The sequence below is a fragment of the Mobula hypostoma genome, chromosome 19 (genome assembly GCF_963921235.1).
Source record: "Mobula hypostoma chromosome 19, sMobHyp1.1, whole genome shotgun sequence".
Lineage (NCBI taxonomy): Eukaryota > Metazoa > Chordata > Chondrichthyes > Myliobatiformes > Myliobatidae > Mobula > Mobula hypostoma.
This window is the reverse complement of record NC_086115.1, coordinates 13,528,182-13,548,570: the sequence shown is the minus strand read 5'-3', so window position 1 is coordinate 13,548,570 and position 20,389 is coordinate 13,528,182. Positions and strand designations below refer to the sequence as shown.

The 20,389-nt window shown below is 44.3% G+C and overlaps 1 protein-coding gene across 1 annotated transcript in view; it reads left to right on the top strand.

The window, feature by feature from the left end:
- zgc:171482 (zinc finger protein) overlaps positions 1–20,389 on the top strand; it is a 354,034-nt gene that overhangs the window by 255,674 nt on the left and 77,971 nt on the right. Inside the window, exon 6 of the mRNA XM_063071124.1 lies at positions 12,580–12,676. Within this exon, the coding sequence (XP_062927194.1) occupies positions 12,580–12,676 (97 nt within the window). The remainder of the gene's footprint in view (positions 1–12,579; positions 12,677–20,389) is intronic.

Here is a 20,389-nt window from a genome sequence, read left to right as displayed (position 1 = left end):
AGTATATTCTGCCATCATATTTGACCTACCAAAATGAACCACCTCTCACTTACCTGGGTTGAACTCCGTCTGCCACTTCTCAACGACACACATCCTGACGAAGGGTCTCGGCCTGAAACGTCGACTGTACCTCTTCCTATAGATGCTGCCTGGCCTGCTGCGTTCCACCAGCAACTTTTATGTGTGTTGCAATAAATACATAAGTTAGCTTATATCTGTAGACTGATTGTACATCCATAAATTGACACTAGACTCTGGAGTGACTGTAATTTATAAAGCCGTGGTGGCTGGGGGTGTGGATGGGTGAGTTAGTGGGTGGAGGTGTTGATCAGCCTTACTGCTTGGGGAAAGTAATCATTATTGAGTCTGGTGGTCCTGGCATGAATGCTACGTAGCCTCCTCCCCGATGGGAGTGGGACTAACAGTCCATGAGCAGGGTGGAGGGGTTCCTTCAATATATTACCAGCCCGTTTTCATCTCCTTTCTGTATATATGTCCTTGATGGTGGGTAGGCTGGTGCTGGTGATGCGTTGGGGAGTTTTGGCTACCCGTTGCAGAGCCTTCCTGTCCGCTGCAGTGCAGTTTCCGTACCATGCAGTGACGCAGCTTGTTCGGATGCTCTCTACTGCACTCCTGAAGAAGGTCATAAATATTGATGTACATAGCCCAGCTCTCTACAGCCTCCTCAGACGTTAGAGTGATGTAAAGTGCAAATGGAATGCATTTCACCAACTCACCTCACTCCATTAATGCCTAGGCTGTAATGATCCCCTTTAGCGGTGTCGCGATAGAAAGGCAAATGTATCTAGTTTCAGACAAAGAATCTCAGCAGCAATTGTTTCTCTTTCCGTCACTTGAATCATTGAACGTGTAGCTCAAGGTAAAATATTTATGGAATTGGTGAAGCCTCCACCGAACCATTAAGAATATCGATAGATGTGAAACTTAGAACATGTGAAATACAGTACAGGCCTTTCGGCCCGTGATGCTGTGCTGACCCTTCAGCCTATTGTATGATCAATCTAATGCTTCCTACCCAAATGGCCCAATATTTTTCTTTCATCCATGTGCCAAAAGCAGCCCACAAAGCTGTTCTGTGAGTCGGGAAAAAGGTTTATTTTATTTAGATATTTAGCATGAGGCCAAGACATTGGGTATATTGAAAGCAAAGTTTGGTAGGTTTGTGATTAGTAAAGGCATAAAAGGTTACAGGGAGAGGGCAGGAGAGTGGGGTTCCGAGGGATAATAAATCAGCCATGATGGAATGGCAGAGCAGACTTGATGGGTCGAATGGCTTATTTCTGCTCCTGTGTTGTATGATCTTATGGCTCAAGGACAGCTTTAATCCAACAGTTAAAAAGCTGTTAAATGGACCTCTTATACATTGAAGATGAACTCTTGATCTCCCAGTTTACTTTTGGAAGCCCTCATACCTTATTGTCTGCCTGGACTGCAGTTTCTCCATCTGCCTGGACTGTACTTTGTCTACCTGCAATGCCCTTTCCCTGTCCAAATCAGTTGTATAAATAACAAGCAATAGCAGGCCCAGCACCAATCCCAGTGGCACACCACAGGAGAGGACGGAGTTAGTTTCATCCAAATAATTGATGCAAAATTTCCCTGAAAACAGAAAATTGTCATTAATGTCAATGATCTGGATGATAATATGGTGAGCTGGATCAGCAAGTTTGTGGATGACACCAAGGCTGGGAGTATAGTGGACAGAGAGGAAGACTATCAAAGCTTCAATGGTTCAATTTAATATCAAAGAATGTATACAACCTGAAATTCTTACCCTTCACAGACATCCACGAGACAGAAAAAAAAACAAGTAATGAATAACAGAAATGTCAGAACTCCAAAGCCCCCTCCCCTCCCACGCATCAGCCACAGCTAAAGCATCAACCCTCCCCCTCCCCCTCACTTGCTCCAAAAAAAGCACCGACATCCTCCCCCCACCAAGCAAGCAATGGCAAAGCCCCCAAAAAGACCTTGATCTGGAGTTCATCAAAATCTAGTCCATAATTCAGCACTTCGGTATCTCAAACAGTCTCTCTCTCTCCCCCTGTCCCCCCAGAAATGGTCTTTTCTGATGTGGTTGACTTCATTGGTATGACTTCAGGCCACTTCGAACGAGCATCAGCAGGAATCAGAAGCCTGGTGTTCATGAATGGCCCAGCTAAATCAATGTGCACTCTTTGCCATGGTGAAAATGGCCACTCACACGGGTGTAAAAGGTACCTCTGGGGATATATTTTGAACTTTGTGGCATCCCGAACAGCTTTGATCAAATTTTCAATCTGTTTATCCATTCCCAGCCATCACACATAGCTTTGGGCAAGACTGTTCACCGTGACTGTACCCAGGTATCCTTCATGCAGATTTTCTAACACTCTGGTGCACAGTTTAGAAGAAACCACAACACGAGATCCACACATCAGCGTACTTTGACATACGGACAGTTAGTCTCATCTCACTGAGAACTCTGGAAACATAAGGTTACCATGAGCTGGCCATCTTGCATGCTGACGTCATAGACTTTTGACAACGTCGGGTTATTTCTTGTTTCTCTTTGTATTTCAGAATTAGTTACCAGCAGCTAGTCCACCAACACTGTGTGAAACGCCTCTGCTGGGTCACAGAATAAAGACTTTACTTTGTCAGTTGTCAGCAGTGGAAGACGTGACAAGCCGTCAACATTGCTGTGTTGTTTGGTACACCCTTGAACTCTATGTCATAAGAATGGGCCCCTAGGAACAGTGCCCAATGTTGCAACCAGGTAGTAGCCATCACTGGAATTTATTTCCTGGGATTGAAAATGGACACAAGGAGCTGGTGGTCTGTCACCAGAGTAAACATGTGTCTGTAGAGTGTTACATACCCCGTAAATGGGTTGCCAAACCTGCAAAAGTGGACCACTTAGTTGGAGTCTGTTTAACAGAAACTAATAAAGTTTTATTACTGAAATAAGCAACACAGCACTCTAATCGTAAGGATATAAATGCAACAGGTTAGCAATGATAAAACATACATGAACACAGAACTAGGGTAATAGGAATCAACCAAGCTCTATCGCAGTCTAGGGGTAAAATGATCAGTCTCAAGTGACGCAGAGTTCAGTTCAGCTTAGTACAGTTCGCAGTAATCGCTGTTGTGCCGTTGGAGAGAGAGAGAGATAATATGCAAATTTGATTCAGACAGAACTTTGATGTTCTTCGCAGTTAGCTTTCGGGCGAACCCTTTTTATGTCTTCTGTGGTCACCGACTGTGACCCCTCCATTCCGGATACGACCGTTCTTCCGCGGTGAACCCGGCACCCAGGCAAGGGCAGACACACACACCAGGTTCCCACCGATCGTACCCTTTTCACCCTGTGCGTCTACGGTCGGTTCCCGCGACCAGACCTCCAACTCTCACCAACTTGTGGGGGCACACTGCTCTTCCAGGGTCTCGTTATCTTGTGATCTCATGGTGTGTGTCATGCCTTAGTGAACCTGTTCTTTTTATCCCCCTGCTGGGGTATCGCCTGTCCATCAAACTTCAAACAGTTCAGGTTCAAAGCAACCGGTCTGTCAATATTCTGAAATGTGTTTCTTTCTCGTTAATCTCTCTCTTCTCTCTTATTAGCATTTTGAATGTTTCTCCATTGTCTCTCTTATCTCTCTCATCAGCATCAATCTTCCGATAACTTGGTTTGTCATCACAAGAGGTAGTGGTGGAACTTCTTTACTCCCCATACTAGACTAAGGGCCTCTTGGTCCTTCTGTGTGTAGTCGTGTTCTGTGCTCATCAGCGATCTTGAAGCAAATGCATTCGGACGTTCAGATCCATCTTTCATAGTGTGTGACAAAACGGCACCAATGCCATAAGGGGACACATCGCACGCCAGTCTGTTGGGTCATAATGGGTGAGAAGTTCATCTGATGTCATTAGTCTCTGTTTCCTTGAATGCTCTTTCACATCTTTCTGGCATCACATCTTTTCCTGTCTGCAACAGTGCATTCATTGGGTGCAGCACTGTCGCAAGATTTGGGAGAAACCCGTGGAAGTAGTTTACAAGACCCAAGTATGACCAGGGTTGTGACACATTTTCCAGTTTGGGTCCCTGCAGCACTGCTTCAGTCTTCTCTTGTGACTTATGTAAGCCATGCTTGTCAATGACATGTCCACAATATGAGATTTCATTCTCGAAAAATTCAGATTTGTCCTTCTTTGCACGCAGACCATACTCACTCAGCCTGGCAAACACTTTACCAAGGTTCTGGAGGTGCTCGTCATCATTCTTGCCAGTCACAATGATGTCACCAAGGTAATATTGTGTTCCTGGGACATCTTGGAGCACTTGGTCCATTGCTGTTTGCCAAAATTGTTGGAGCTGATGTAACACCGAAGATGAGACAATTATACTGGAACAGTCCCTTTTGATTGTTGATTGCGAGGAACTTCCTGCTTGATTTGCCGATAGGCTTGTGACAAGTCAATCTTTGAGAACCTCTCCCCACCTGCCAAAGATGCAAAAGTGTCTTCTATTCATGGCAGGGGATACTGCACAGTACGCATGACAGGGTTGATGCTCACTTTAAAGTCCCCATTTGTGAATAGCTCCGGCCTTCCCTTTCTTGAGCACTGCAGCAATGGGTGTGGCCCAATCACTCCACTCAGCCTTGGAGAGAATGCCGGATGCCTCCAATCTTTGAAGTTCAGCATCCACTTTAAGATGTAGTGCATTAGGCATTGGGCGTGCTTTATGGAATCTTGGTTTTGCTGCTTCATCCAATTCAATTCTGGCCTTCATGCCTTTGAGTTTACTAATCTCCTTCTCTTTTTCAATCTTTCTATTAAGTTTCAAAATTAAACATAACAGTAATAGTAATGATACATAGAGATCAGGATTATAATAATAACAGTTAACATGTACAAGCACAAATTCCAAGTAGCAAATATAGTTTAGCCTCCCAATCTCATAGTAATTGACTGTGAAAAAGATATTTATAAACACCTTCTCATTAGCGTTAGGCAGTTGTGACATTCTCTGGTTAGCACAATTATTTGGGCTGCAGTTGCCTGTTGATGACACATTGAGAGCTTTGATTGTGCACGAGTCTAGCTGGACTTTTCTCAACCATTCATGTCCAAAGAGTGCTGGCCCTCCACTTTTCAACACATAAAGCTCAGACTGCTGTGTTTTGCAGCCATACGTCATATTCACTTTCAGTTTGCCTTTGGGAGACTCTTTCTCACCTGTGTGGGCCTTTGGCATCACCAAGGTCTTTACTTAGAAAACTGTAGCCAGCCTCTAAAATTACTGACAAAGCTGGCCCTGTATCCATCTCCACTTTCAGTTTTACACCAGGCACATCTGTTGTGTTCCATATGATTTTGCAATCTGTTTCAGTAAAGCAATGCAGTTCTAGGCATGACTGCTCACCTTTGTCAGACTCTGTGTTGTCTCATTCAGTTTCACATTCAGTTACTTTATGCATTATGTTTTGTGTTTGAAATTTTTTCCTCTGTGTGGTTTTTCTTTTTGGGTGTGCTTTTTGTCTGACTTGCACACTCTATGTGACCTTGTCTGTGACACTTACTGTAAACCTTTTCTTCGCGTCAGCAGTCATTTGCATCATAGAGGATTTGCCACATCGATGACAATTTTGGCTTTTTGCACCATTCAGGGATATTTTGTGTGTTTCATATTCTAATCTCTTTTTCTGTCGTTCTGATGCATCCTTACAATGGTCAATACCCGTTCTAAGGTTAGGTCTCTTTCTAGCAGTAGCCACTTCTGAGCGCTTTGACTATGCTTGTCACATACAAGCCTGTCCCTTTATGCATCAGAAAGTCCATCTCCAAAGTCACAGTATTGGAAGGTTTGCACAGTTCTGCAATTGATTCAGAAATGCTTTCATCCTTTGACTGGTTCCTATTGTGAAGCTTAAATCTCTCAGCTATCACCAGTGGTTTTGGGCTCAAGTGATTTTGTAAAATTTCAAGAATTTCATATAATGTCTTGCTCGTTGGCTTTTCAGGAGTTACTAAGTTGCATAAGAGACTGTGCGTTTTAGCACCCATTACGCTAAGAAGTGTGGAGACTTTCTTTTCCTCATCTACCTCATTAGCATTACAATACAGTTCAACCCTCTTGGTATACAATTCCCAGTCCTCATTAGCACTATCAAATTCATCAACTTTCCCAACTAAGACCATCATCACATTATTTTCACTTTAGCTTTGCTAGTTGTTCGTCTCTCACTGTGTACTCAAATCCCTGTGTAGGCATCCATGACTGCCTTGTCCGTACTGGTTCTCTCTTTCCTCTCTCTGTCTCTCTTTCTTCCTCCAAGTTCTGTCATCTCATATTTGTCGGTGCAGTTGCTGATATTCAATGACATTCAGGTTTGTACTCATCGCCAATTTGTTTTGTCTGGACAACTACATATCAAATAAATGAAGGCACACACTCAGAGGTGAAGTTAACCTGTGTATTAACTTTGCAGAGAGAACAACAAATCAAAGTGCAAATCAATCAATAACTAGTGCCAAGGGGAGTCATTGTGCTAAAAGAAATAGATCCATACATGACATTAAGGAGTGTAGTAGAACAAAGGGATTTGGGAATAAAGATCCATAATTCCTGAAATTGGCATCACAGGTAGATAGGGTTGTAAAGACCATAAGATATTGGAGCAGGATTAGTACATTTAGTCCATCGAGTCTTCTCCGCCATTTCATCATGGCTGATCCAATTTTCCTCTCAGTCCCAATCTCCTGCTTTCTCCCCGTATCCCTCCATGCCCTGAACAATCAAGAATTTATCAACCTCTGCTTAAAGCAACACACATCAAAGTTGCTGGTGAACGCAGCAGGCCAGGCAGCATCTCTAGAAAGAGGTACAGTCAACATTTTTGGCCGAGACCCTTCGTCAGGACTAACTGAAAGAAGAGCTAGTAAGAGATTTGCTAGTAAGAGAAAATCTCTTACTAGCTCTTCTTTCAGTTAGTCCTGACGAAGGGTCTTGGCCCAAAACGTCGACTGTACCTCTTCCTAGAGATGCTGCTTGGCCTGCTGCGTTCACCAGCAACTTCTATGTGTGTTGCTTGAAATTCCAGCATCTGCAGATTTCCTCGTGTTTGCATTTTTAAAAACCTCTGCTTAAGTATGCTTTAAGGCTTGGCCTCCACAGCTGCCTGTGGCAAAGAATTCCATGGATTCACTACTCTCTGGCTAAAGAAATTCCTCCTCCTCTCCATTCTAAAAGGACACCCCTCTATTCTGAGGCTGTGTCCTCTGGTCTTAGACTCTCCCACCAGAGGAAACATCCTCTCCACATCCACTCTATCAAGGCCTTTCACCATTTGGTAGGTTTCAATGAGGTCTCCCCTCATTCTTCTGAATTCTAATGAATACTGGCCCAGAGCTTAAAAACATTCTTCGTGTGACAAGCCATTCAATCCTAGAATCATTTTCATGAACCTCCCTTGAACTCTATCCAGTTTCAGCACATCCTCTCTACGATTAGGGGCGCAAATCTGCTCTCTAAACTCCTAGTGAGGTCTCATCAGTGCTTTATAAAGTCTTAATATTACATCTTCGTTTTTATATTTTAGTCCTCTTGAAATGAATACTAACACTGCATTTGCCTTCCTCACCACAGGCACAACCTGCAAATTAATCTTTAGGGAATCATGCACAAGGACTCCCAAGTCCCTTTGCACCTCAGTTCTTTGTATTTTCTCTCCATTTAGAAAATAGTCAACCCTTTCATTTCTTCTGCCAAAATGCATGACCGTACACCTCCCAATACTGCAGTCCATCTGCCACTTCTTCGCCCACTCTCCTAATCCGTCTAAGACCTTCTGTAGCCTCTCTGCTTCCTCAAAACTACCTGCCTCTCCACCTATTTTCATGTCATCTACCTCTCTATACGTCCTATCCATCACCCCACAGGCTCCCGAATGATCCAGAGTTCATCCAATTCCAGCTCCAACTCCCTAACGCAGTTTGTTAGAAACTGCAGCTGGATGCACTTCTTGCAGTTGTAGTCTTCAGGGGCACTGTCTTCCTTAATCCCGCAAGAGGAGCATTCCACTATCCTGCCTGGCATCTCTACTGTCCTAGCTGATCAGATATAAAGAAGAGAAGGGAAAAAAAACCTGAGCTTTTCTTTTGCTTTTACTGAAGCCTTGAAGAGCTAAAGCCTCAAGATCACCACTCTGACTCTGCCCATTCAGACGATGGCCACTGCACTTGCCCCTGCCTTCCTTTATTTTGCTCTTACTGATCAATCTCAAATGCCAAGTGTTGGCTGGACATGACTCTTTTTCACCGTGGCGACCTGCTGCTGCCTTTTCTACTCAGGCAGTGGACCAGACTGAAGTCCCCTCCTCTCAAAACTTCCAATGTCTGGATTGGCTGCTGGGAGCTTTCGGCAATATTGGCTTTCATATGAGTACAGGAGTTGGGGATGTTATGTTGAAGCTGTGTAAGACGATAGTGAGGCCAAGTTTGGAGTACTGTGTGCAGTTTTGGTCATCTACCTACAGGAAAGATAGCAATTAGATTGAAAGAGTACAGAGAAAATTTACTAGGATGTTGCTGGTGTTACGAGAATACACATAAAATTAAGATGTTTGCTGGCCTGGGCTAGCATCAGTGGCATCAGCAGTTGGTCTGCCACCTGCCCTCAGGGGAAGGAGAGATAAGGAACAATGGAGCAGCGTCTGGAGATGTGTAATGAAGGGACGTGGGAGAGAGAGAGCTGTCTGGAGCGGCTCCCCCTTTGAACCCTGAACTGTTTGAAGTGATGGACAGGCGATACCCCAGCAGGGGGATAAAAAGGGACAGGTTCGCTAAGACAGACACACACACCACCCGAGGTAACGAGACCCTGGAAGCGGTGCGCCTCTCACGAGTGGGTGAGAAGTACCAGACAACGACCAGGGTGGAAAGGTACGATCAACGGGAACCCGGTGTGTGTCCGCCCTTGCCTGGGTGGTGGGTTCACTGCAGAGGATCGACCGCATCTGGAGGAGGGGTCACAGTCGGTGACCTCAGGTGACATCACCAAGGACCCGCCCAAAAAAGTTGCTTGTGAGCCATCCCGCCGGTCTGTGAGTGAAGCAGTGTTCTGAATGATCAGTTGTTCCTGTTCTATCTCTCTCTTCCCCCACCTTGTCCATCGCCATGGCAACGATTACTGCGAACTGAACTTTGAATCACTTTGAAATTTGGTCATTTACCCCTAGACAACGATAGAGCTTGATTGATGCTGTTATCTTAATTCTGTGCACATGTGTGGTTAACATTGCTGAACTGTTGCATTTATTATCCTTTCGATTACTGTGTTGCTTGTTTCTTTAATAAAACTTTCTTAGTTCTAGTAATCCAGACTCCAACTGAGTGATCCATTTCTGCTGGTTTGGCAACCCAGTTACGGGGTACGTAACACTGGGAATTGAGGACTTGAATTTTTGGGAGAGGTTTTGAATGGGTTAGGATTTCGTTTCTGGAGCCAAGGAGAGTGAGGGGGGATTTGACAGAAGTATACAAAGTTATGAGGGGTATAGATAGGGTAAATGCAGTTTGGCTTTTTCCACTGAGGGTGGGTGAAAGATGAAATGTTTAAGGGGAGTCTGAGGAGGAACATCTTCACTCAGAGGGCGGTGGGAGTATGGAACAAGATGCCAGTAGAATGCAGGTTCAATCGCAACATTTCAGAGAAGTTGGGATAAGTACATGGACAGGAGGCGTATGGAGGGCTATGGTCCAGGTGCAGATCAATGGGACTAGACAGAATAAGTTTAGTCCAGTCTAGATGGGCTGAAGGGCCTGTATCTGTGCTGTAGTGTACTATGACTGTATGACTCGAAGTTGAAGCCCAGTAGCTTGTGTGAGGGTGTGCCTGTGAGTGCCGGGATGTGACTAATGCAGAGTAATTAGTGCTTCCGTGCTTCACCTGCAACCAACAGCCTGTCATCAAGTGGTGAGCAGCCCATAATCAGGACAGGCAGCTTGTCACCTGCTCCCAAGGCACAGCCTTTCCAGACCTTCTGCCCATCTCACTCCCCTCACCCCCAGGACACAAACCTCTGTGATTTAACGTTGACCCGGTCCTTTACTGAGTCCTGTGGCCAGGTTAAATCCGGTCTACGGCAGCTTGTCATGGACAGAATGCCCCAGGGAACTGGATAAGGTTGTCAATTTAGCAACAGGTCAAAAGATTTTACAACAGATGTTTAACTCTTCCACATCACATTATTTAGAATTTTACGGTATATGTGTTCGCTTTTATTATTCCCATCCACTTTCCACTTCATCTTCTCCCCTTTCTCCTATTCCTCTCTTTCTCTCTATTTCACTGTATCTGTGTTTACCTTTCTACCCTCACCCTGTCTTACTCCCCCTTCCCACTCTCAAGAATAAGGACTAGCCGTTATCCAGATGTGCAATTTTTCACTAATCCTACAATTTACAAAATAGAACACGCAGAACACCACATCACAGAAACAAGCCTTTCAACCCCTGATGTTGCGTCAAACTGATTAAACCAATAATGCCTAATCTGTTTGACTGCATTTAGTCCCTATCCCTCCATCCTCTGCATATTTGTGTGTCTATCTAAGGTCTTCTTAAGCACCTCTATCATATCTGTCCCCATTCCCCCGCCCCTGGTGGCCCATTCCAGATACTCATCTCTCCCACTCCCTCACCATCTCTCTCTCCACCTCCCCCTTCTCTCTCTCTCATTGAAAGACACAAACAAAGACTCTCAAATAACCAATGTAGAAGAAAAGACAAACTAGACAAATACAAAGAGATGAAACAAGTGGAAGATTATTGCTGTTCCTTCGCTGTTGCTGAGTCAAAATCATCCAAATCTATCCCTCTTAGTATTATGGACTTACCGCCACCCCTGGCAGTATGTTCCATGTGCCCACCGTTCTCTGTGTAAAAGAAAACTCTTTCATTCATCTGCTTTGTTGAAGTTCCTTCACAATTCTTAAGCCATCTCTTTCCTGGAGGAAATATTTCCATCCTGAGCCTGGTAGCTTTAATCTCACGTTCCGGTACCATGTTTATCTCTCTGACCTGCAATTTCTGCAGTAGCTCTGTGTCCTTTGCCATACTTTGGAGACTACAACAGTGCATAGCATGACCCAGGCATTGTTCTGTATTTGTTTAACTTCTCTATTTTTAAACACCATGTTTCCAAGGAGACACAAAGGTCTTTGATGGGGCATCTTAGGGGTTAGTTAACACACGACAGACCAAATCTCCCATACTTTAGCTGTGCGGAAACGGTTCTGTGGACATGGAAGAGACTCCCGGATGGTAAATTGCCGCAGACTCTCGCTACACCAAGATAAAAGCAGATACTTGACAGAAATGGTAACCTAGCAGTCAGTGCGACGCTATTACAGCTAAGGGCATTAGAATTCAGAGTTCAATTCTGACATCATCTGTAAGGAGTCTGTATATCCTTTCCTGTGGAATGCATGGGTTTTCTCTGGGTCCTCTGGTCTCCTCCCACGGTCCAAAGATGTACTGGTTAGTAGCTTATTTCGCCGTTGTAAATTGTCTCATGATTAGGCTAGGGTTAAATCAAAGACACTGGGTGCTGCAGCTCAATGGGCCGGTGGGGGGGGCTTATTCTGTGCTGTATCTCTAAATAAAGCCTCAACCTAGCCTCCATTTCCTTTTCTGTATCGAATTTATATTAATGTCATAGAATTAGTAATATCTATAAAGTGTACTTGGTAAAACGTACTGGGTGCGCTGGCTGATGATTGATGTTTGGGATTGATTCGGGTGGCAACCGACTCCATGGAAAGCGTTGAGGCAGGTGCTGGGTGGGATTTCCCCGAGACATACACGAGCCAATATAACTGAGCGTTACATGTGCAATATGATGGTTCCATGATTTTCAACAACTAATACGGCAGTCTATTCTGATATCCCACATCTGGGCCATAGGGATGTAATTTGGCCTTCTCGATATTCAACATCTGGGCAACAGATGCAGGTGTCCCATGAGATTCCACCTCCGGGCAAAAGGAATATATGATTATATAATGTGATATTCCACATCTGGACAATGGAGTTCTGTGATAGTCTTGTGATTATGCACATCTGGACAACAATTGAAGCTCTGGGTAAAATCAATGTATGGAGATCTAATGTCATCCACAGTTAGATAAAGGGGATGTGTGATAGTGCCCCAGGGCATTCCACATCTGGACAATGGAGTTCAGAGATAGAACCTTGTGATCGTGCACATCTGGACAACAGGGATGGTATTGAGGTTCAATGTATGGAGATCTAATGTCATCCACAGCTGGATAAAGGGGATGTGTGATAGTGTCCCAGGGCATTCCACATCTGGACCATAGGCAAGTATAAATATGTCCTGTGATACCCAATACCTGATAATGGGGGAAAATGATCGTCCTATATATCCAAACCTATAGCCATCCCACACTCCAGCCAGGCTTGTATGGGGATCTGCCAGCTTTTCTCCGCTTCTTGTAACGTGAGGATATCCACCTCACTGACTCACTGAAACGCTCCCTTCTCTCCCCACAGCTTTGAAAAGCAGTTACACCTGCAACGTCTGCAACGTGATCCTGAACTCAGTGGAACAGTTTCACGCGCACCTGAAGGGCTCCAAGCACCAGAGCAAGTAAGTGAAGCTATTCAAGACCTGTCGATGGCGAGAAAAGAAACACACAATAGGGCAGTGGTATGTAGTAGCCAAGAATCCAGCCGGGACAGATACAGTGTTGATATCAAGCCAAATAAATCCCTGGAACAAGTTGCTGGCTGGAATCTGATCAAGGTTTTAAGGTCTTTTATAAATATAGAATAACGGATAGCTGGGAGTGAGTTATATTCTGGATTATAATTCAGGGGTTTGTTTGGGTGTAGTTATATATAGAATAACAGATTCGTAAGAACATAAGAAATAGGAGCAGTTGTAGGCCATCTGGCCCATCGAGCCTGTTCCACCATTCAATAAGATCGTGGCTGATCTGGCCATTCCTGGGAGTGGGTTACTAATAGAATCAAACTAAGGGTTTCAGGGTATTTTTATAGGTTGGATAACAGATCCCTGAAAATGAGATGCAGGCTGGGATCTAACTGAGCAATTTGGAAAATTTATATATAGCAAAACAAATATCCAGCCATGAGTTAGAGATAGAATCAAACTGAGGGTTTTTAAGAGGTGGGGGTTTATATGTAGAATAATTGATCCCCAGGAGTGAGTTACAGGCAGGAATCTAATCCAGGGGTTCAGGGGGTTTATAACACACCCTAAGGAGTGGGCTACATGCTGCGATCTAATCCAGGGGTTCAGGGGGTTTATAACACACCCTAAGGAGTGGGCTACATGCTGCGATCTAATCCAGAGGTTCAGCGGGTTTGTACATAGAGCTACAGTTTCCGAGGAGTGGGGTTACACTGCCAAGTATGATTTCCCAAACCCTTGACGATGAGTAATGTGCAGAGGAACGGATTGTAGGGAGTGAGTTACAGGCTGGAGTCTAAACAAGGTCATTGGCAAGGATTACTCTTCCCGTGCCTGGGCATTTCCCTTATGTAGCCTGGGTCTGTCCTTCTACAAACATGCCCCAAGTGGAAGATGCTCTGGCAAGCAGTGATTGTCTTGTTTGCTAAATGTCTGTACACTTTGCTGCTGTTGGTACATTTTTCTGCTAGGTATTGGGGGAAATACCTTGAATAGCAAGTACTGTTCTCAGACAGTCTTTACCTTTTCAGTGGCTCTGTGGCCTTGACCTTGTGGCCTGATCGATCAGCAAGCTTTGCATCTCCAGTGGCTGTGGGTCTGTTGCCTCTGATTAGATCAATAATCAGTGATTTCTCTCGCAGCTGGGGTGAAGGCAGCAGGAAAACAAACTAATCATTTCGTGCTGCTTTGAGAATTGTGTACGTTATTTTTTTAACAGGAGAAATTCATCACAGTGTTTCAAGTTGTCCCTGAGTTATACATACTGTAACTCTCCCTATTTTTAACATAGCTCTTCAACAGCACGTCACCACACAGAAATCGATTGGCTGTTCAGTTTATTGCCTGGTGCTGATCTTTACTGTGAGTCATTTAGATAACATTAACTAACGCTGTTCCCCCTTTCCTGTGGGATAATTACTGTGCTGTAACTCAAACTATTGTGGAGCTGTTCACAGACCGTCCCCGGCTTACAAACTGGTTCAAAGATTGCAGAGACCCATAAGTTAGGAAATACACAAAATCACTCAGTACAGTAACCATACCTCCGCAATCAGTATCAGTCCTACACAGGAAAAAGCCCTCCTCACCTCCGAGTATATTTACGTGGAGCGCTGTCACAAGGGAGCAGCATCCATCATCACTGACCCCCACCATCCAGGCCATGCTGTCTTCTCACTACTACCGTCGGGCAAGTGGATCAGGAGCCTTACAATCCCACACACCAGGTTCAGGAAGACTTGTTACGCTACAGTCATCAGGCTTCTGAACCAACGTGGATAACTTCACTCACCATGGGAAAATGAATAAAAACCTCAACTCACAACTGATTCCACAACCTACAGACTCACTTTCAAGCAATTCCACAACTCATGTTCTCAGTATTATTTTATATTTTATTTGCAAATTGGTTGTTTGCTAGGCCTTGTTTATGTATAGTTTTTCATAAATTGTATTATATTTCTTTATTTTCCTGTAAAAGCCTGCAAAATATGAATCGCAAGGTGACATATCCGAATTAGATAATAAATTGGTTTTGACTTTGTCTTTAAATATGTTGCAATGAATGACATTAAAAGCACAAAAGGAAGAACTATTACCCAAAGTGGAGAGAGAGAAAGAGGAAAGAGAGAGAGGAAAACTAGTTTTGCTGTTCATGGGAATGAATGTATGTATGTAGGACACACTTTAGAATTTAATATTGGAGTTTGTTCCTATGTAGGGTTGTCAATGAGCCAGGCGTTTGTAATTCGGAGATGACCTGTTTATGAACAACTTTCCACTGGGGCATGCTCTTCAAGGATAATACGTGCAAGGTTGAGAAGCAGAGCCTGTTCCAGCTCCCCATGGGATCATCTCCAATCTGATGTTCTCCTCCATTCCCAATGGCCCTTCGCTCCTCTCTGGTGCAAGGACCTCAACCTTGAATATTGTGAGGCAGTATCCACGGTCTTCTGGTACAGAGGAGCACAGGGAGATAGATGGACAACACTCAGAAGGAACCTATAGTTCAGTAACATCAATCTTTTTATCCTTCACTCTGCTGGGAGTGTCTCTGGTCTCTGTCATCACTATTTCCAAGGGGAGAACTCTTGTGTTTCCCGGTTGTTTTGAAGGAAAAGTATCTCAAGGCTCTGCTCCTCAAGGATCAACTTTATCTATATACTACTAAAACTCTCATGCTCTGTCTGTTTGTCTGTTTGTGACCTCCAATTAGCGCGAGCAGTGCATTACAGCGGCACTTTTTTTGGCTAAATCCAACTAAAATGCGCTAATTTACGGAATGCAGGCAAAGTTCAGGGTTATATATTCGTATAACATTGCTCATTCGCCAAAAATCAACAGGCTCCCTTTTTACCCGAGAGCCGATCCGCCATCATGGAAATCAGGACGCGACAGCCCAACACATGCGCACGGCCAGCCTCAGCAGCGACACCAACCGGAGCAAAAGGGCAGGGCAGCTCTATTTCGAGGGGTCACATTCTGCTAATCACCATCAGCGTGTGCAGGATTGGGACAGATCTAACTGCCACCCATCAATAAGAGATAATTAAATCTTATTGTAATGACGTACTTCGAGACACCCATAAAACCCTTTGCTGCAGTCAAAGGACAGCGGTGACTGTATCACGTCCATTTGGGAGAGCGCCAACCACATCATCAAGAATAATCAGCATCCTTTGGTGTTACTGCTTTGTATCTTCTATCCAGCATTAAGGTGAAAAAAAAGGTCAGCCTAATTATGCCACGTGGAAAGGGAAGGGGGACATTATGGTCAAGCGATAACGCCAAGCGTCGTCAGGAAGTGGCAAAGAGAGGGAGAGAACAAGAATCGGATGCGGCCAGGGCCGCACGACTCCAGGATCAAAGAGTCAGGACAAAAAAAGATGAGAGAAGAAGAGACAGAGGAGGAGAGGCATGCACGTCTCCAGGATCAGAGATAAACAACAAACAGCAGAAGAGACGAAGAGACGGGAGATGAAAGGGCTGCACGTCTCCAGAATGACGGCAAGAGGCACAGGGGTGGCAGATAAACCAGAAGTGATGCCATCAAAAGTGTCCTTCGTTAAATGAGGAGCAGCTATATTTGCTTTGCTACGGGTCGTTCTTCTTTAATAAACTAAGGTTTTCTACTTCAGTTTCCAAAGCAAAGCGATACCAATAGCATTCAGGAAAATTTAATGTTCATTCTGGTCACATCAGACTGCACTACCCTTCTCTCAAAGGGTGCCCCAATGGGTCACCCGATTGTCTAGTTCAGTATATAACTTTACATGAATTAAGAATTTGCTGTGGTGTGCTGGTCAGGTCACAACATACAACAAAAATAAAACAACATTCAACCATTATATTAAAAAAAGAATGAATTTGAAAATAAAGTTAGAAGTTAAAGTACAGATATGGAATAAAATGTACATAAATACATAAATACCAGCATGTATTTACAATGTAAGCAGAATTATAAACGGTGGTTTAAAGTGTTTACAATGGGAGGTAATAGATGGAGGATGTTGAAGAGGGGCTAACCAGAATGTACTCGTTCATGTCTCATTCTGTTAGGCAGAGAGTTTGTTGAATTTCCAGTTCCATACATATAGCAAGTGAGGACTTTCTGGAGAACAACCCAGTCTCCCAACTGAGTATGATTTATCTGAGTGTACCTTGTAACTTTACAGAGCACAGGTTGGACAACACCTGGAGTAGTGAATTATCATTCATTTGTTTATCACGTATACATCAATACATAGAATGAAATACATAATTTACGTTAACAACCAACACAACCTAAAGATGTGCTGGGTGCAGTCCACAGGTATTACCGTACATTCGGGCACCAACAAAGCGTGCCCACCATGTTCAGCAGAACATCACGAGCAACATCAACAACACAACAACAGCAAAAGCAAGCTCCTTTTCTCCCTCTCACCCACCCAGCCACTCAAACACACAGGCAGGCAGTCTCTGAGAGTTGAGCTTCCAGTCCCTTATGTGTAGCTCTGGTCATCGCATAACAGGAAGGATGTGATTCTGTTGGAGAGAGTGCGGAGAGGATTCACCAGGATGTTGCCTGGACTGGAGGACTTCCGTTATGGAATGAGACTGGATAGGCTGGGCTTGTTTTCCCTGGAGCAGCAGAGACTAAAGGGTGACCTCATAGAGGTATGAGGATTATAAGAGGCATAGATAGGATAGAGGCAAAATATTTTTCTGTTGCAGTGGATTCAGAAGCAAGAGGGTGTACACGTAAGTGTGGGGTAGGAGTTTTAAAGGAACATAGAACACAGAACAGTACAGTCCCTTCGGCCCACAATGTTGTATCAACCCTTTAACCTATCCCAAGGTCAATCTAGCCCTTCCCTCCCACAGCGCCCTCTATTTTTCCATCATCCACGTGCCTCTCTTACATGCCCCCAATGTATCTGCCTCTACCCGTGGCAGCGCATTCCAAACACACCTCTCTCTGTGTAAACTGATATCCCCCCCCCCCCCGCTGTACTTACTCTGAACACCTTAAAGTCACGCCCAATAGGTTCATAGGGGTAAGGTTTCTTACACAGAGAGTGTTTGATATCTGGAAACTTCTGTCTGAGGAGGTGGGAGTTTCAGGTCCAGACTCTGTTTTAAGAAACATTGAGACAGCAGGTGGTGTGCTCTACTGTTGGAAGAAGGCCCCCGTACTCGAGCGATCCCCTCTCTCTCTCTCTCTCTCTTTTTTGATGCTGATTGGGGACCTGTCGATCCTCAAGTCGGGGGGACTCTGAAGGTTGTAACATCAAAACAGCAAGCTGCTGGTCTCCGGCTGTCGTTGCAGGCCCGATCTCTCTATCCCTCGCTCGTGAGAGAGAGCCTGTCTGAGATACCAAAGAGTTGACTGGAGTGTATTTTTTGGTAGACTCTAGATCAAAGTCTCTTTGGGGGCTTTTGTCTGTGTGCATGGTAGAGGGGAGGGGGTGGATCAATGTCTCTGCTGCTTGTACGTGGGAGGGGGAGAGTGGGCTTTGGGGTTCTGATGTTTCTGTCATTCATTCTTTGGGTTTCCTTCTGTTTCATGGATGTTCAAAGTTCAAAGTACATTTATTATCAAAGAATGTATAAAGTATACAACCTTGAGGTTTGTCTGCTCACAGACAGCCGCAGAGTGAGAAACACGAAAGAACACTATTTAAAAAAAAAGACCCACACCCAATGCACAGAGAGAGAATAAAAGACAGAAATCATGCAAACAATAAAAGCAAGCAACAGCATTCAGAACCAGATTCAGTCCACACAGCCAGAGCCTGGAGTAGCTGGACTATACTCAACCTTTCCAAATCGGCTTGGCATTAAGACCAATCCAACCTGGCTCTGTCTAGGCGGAAGGACTCTGAAACTCTTCCGCACTGACTCCTCTCCAATTCCGTCCCAAACTTGCCTCGGCTTTGCTCTGACCATTTCTCCTCGAACATGTCGCACTCCAACTTTGCGTTGTACCCCCACGCCTCGACCCTCGCTCAGCTTCACCTTCACTTGCCCCTTCATTGTTTGCGGTGATAGTTCACCACAATTTACCACAGAGAAAGTGTTATTAATAAAATATTTAGCTGTATTTCTGCAAAAAGTAAAAATTTCAGTTTGTAAATTGTATACATTCTCTGATATTAAATTGAATCTTTGAGCCAATGAGCAGGCACTTAACTAGGCAAAGAATTGGAAGATATGGCCCTTGTGGCTAAAGGGGTCAGGGGGTATGGGGGGAAGGCTTGTGCAGGGTTCTGAGTTGGATGATCAACCATGATCATACTGAATGGCGGTGCAGGCTCGAAGGGCCGAATGGCCTACTCCTGCACCTATTTTCTATGTTTCTATATGATCCTAATGTGAGTAAGAAGTTCAGCATGTACATAAGACCATCAGACATACGAGCAGAATTAGGCCATTTAGTCATCAAGTCTGCTCCGCCATTCAATCATGGCTGATCCTTTCTTACCCTCCGCAACCCCATTCCCGACCTTCTCCCCATAACCTTTGATGCCTGGCCAATCAAGAACCTATCAATCTCTGCCTTAAATACACCCAACAACATGTCCAGCACAGCTGCCCGTGGTAACAAATTCCATAAATTCACCATCCTCTGGCTAAAGAAATTTCTCCTCATCTCTGTTTTAAATAGGCAGTGTTTTAGTAGACTCTGTTTTAATACTCTGCTTTAGTAGACAGTGTGTGAGGGAGGATAGGCAGGGGGCAGAGAAGGGGAGCGCTCAGACCGAAGATGTAGGGGAGAAGGAAGAAAAAGATAATAAGGTTGTTTGCACCGTTAGTGATAAACAGAGAGTAAGAGGTGGAGAGTTTCTTAAATGCATCTATTTTAATGCTAGGAGCATTGTAAGAAAGGTGGATGAGCTGAGAGCATGGATTGATACCTGGAAATATGATGTTGTAGCTATTAGAGAAACATAGTTGCAGGAGGGGTGTGATTGGCTACTAAATATTCCAGGATTTCGTTGCTTCAGGTGTGATAGAATCAGAGGGACAAGAGGGGGAGATGTTGCATTGCTTGTCAGAGAAAATATTACAGCTGTGCTTTGGCAGGATAGATTAGAGGGCTCGTCTAGAGAGGCTATTTGGATGGAATTGAGGAATGGGAAAAGTGTAGTAACGCTTATAGGGGTGTATTATAGACCAGCTAATGGGGAGCGAAAATTGGAGGAGCAACTTTATAAGGAGATAGCAGATATTTGTAGTAAGCACAAGGTTGTGACTGTGGGAGATTTTAATTTTCCACACGTAGACTGGGGAGCCCATTCTGTAAAATGGCTGGATGGTTTGGAGTTTGTCAAATGTGTGCAGGATAGTTTTTTGCAGCAATACATAGAGGTACCAACTAGAGAAGGGGCAGTGTTGGATCTCCCGTTAGGGAAGGTGATAGGGCAGGTGACGGAGGTATGTGTTGGGGAGCACTTCGGGTCCAGTGATCACAATGCCATTAGTTTCAATATAATTATGGAGAAGCATAGGACTGGACCCAGGGTTGAGATTTTTGATTGGAGAAAGGCTAACTTTGAGGAGATGTGAAAGAATTTAGAAGGAGTGGATTGGGACAATTTGTTTTATGGGAAGGATGTAATAGAGAAATGGAGGTTATTTAAAGGTGAAATTTTGAGGGTACAG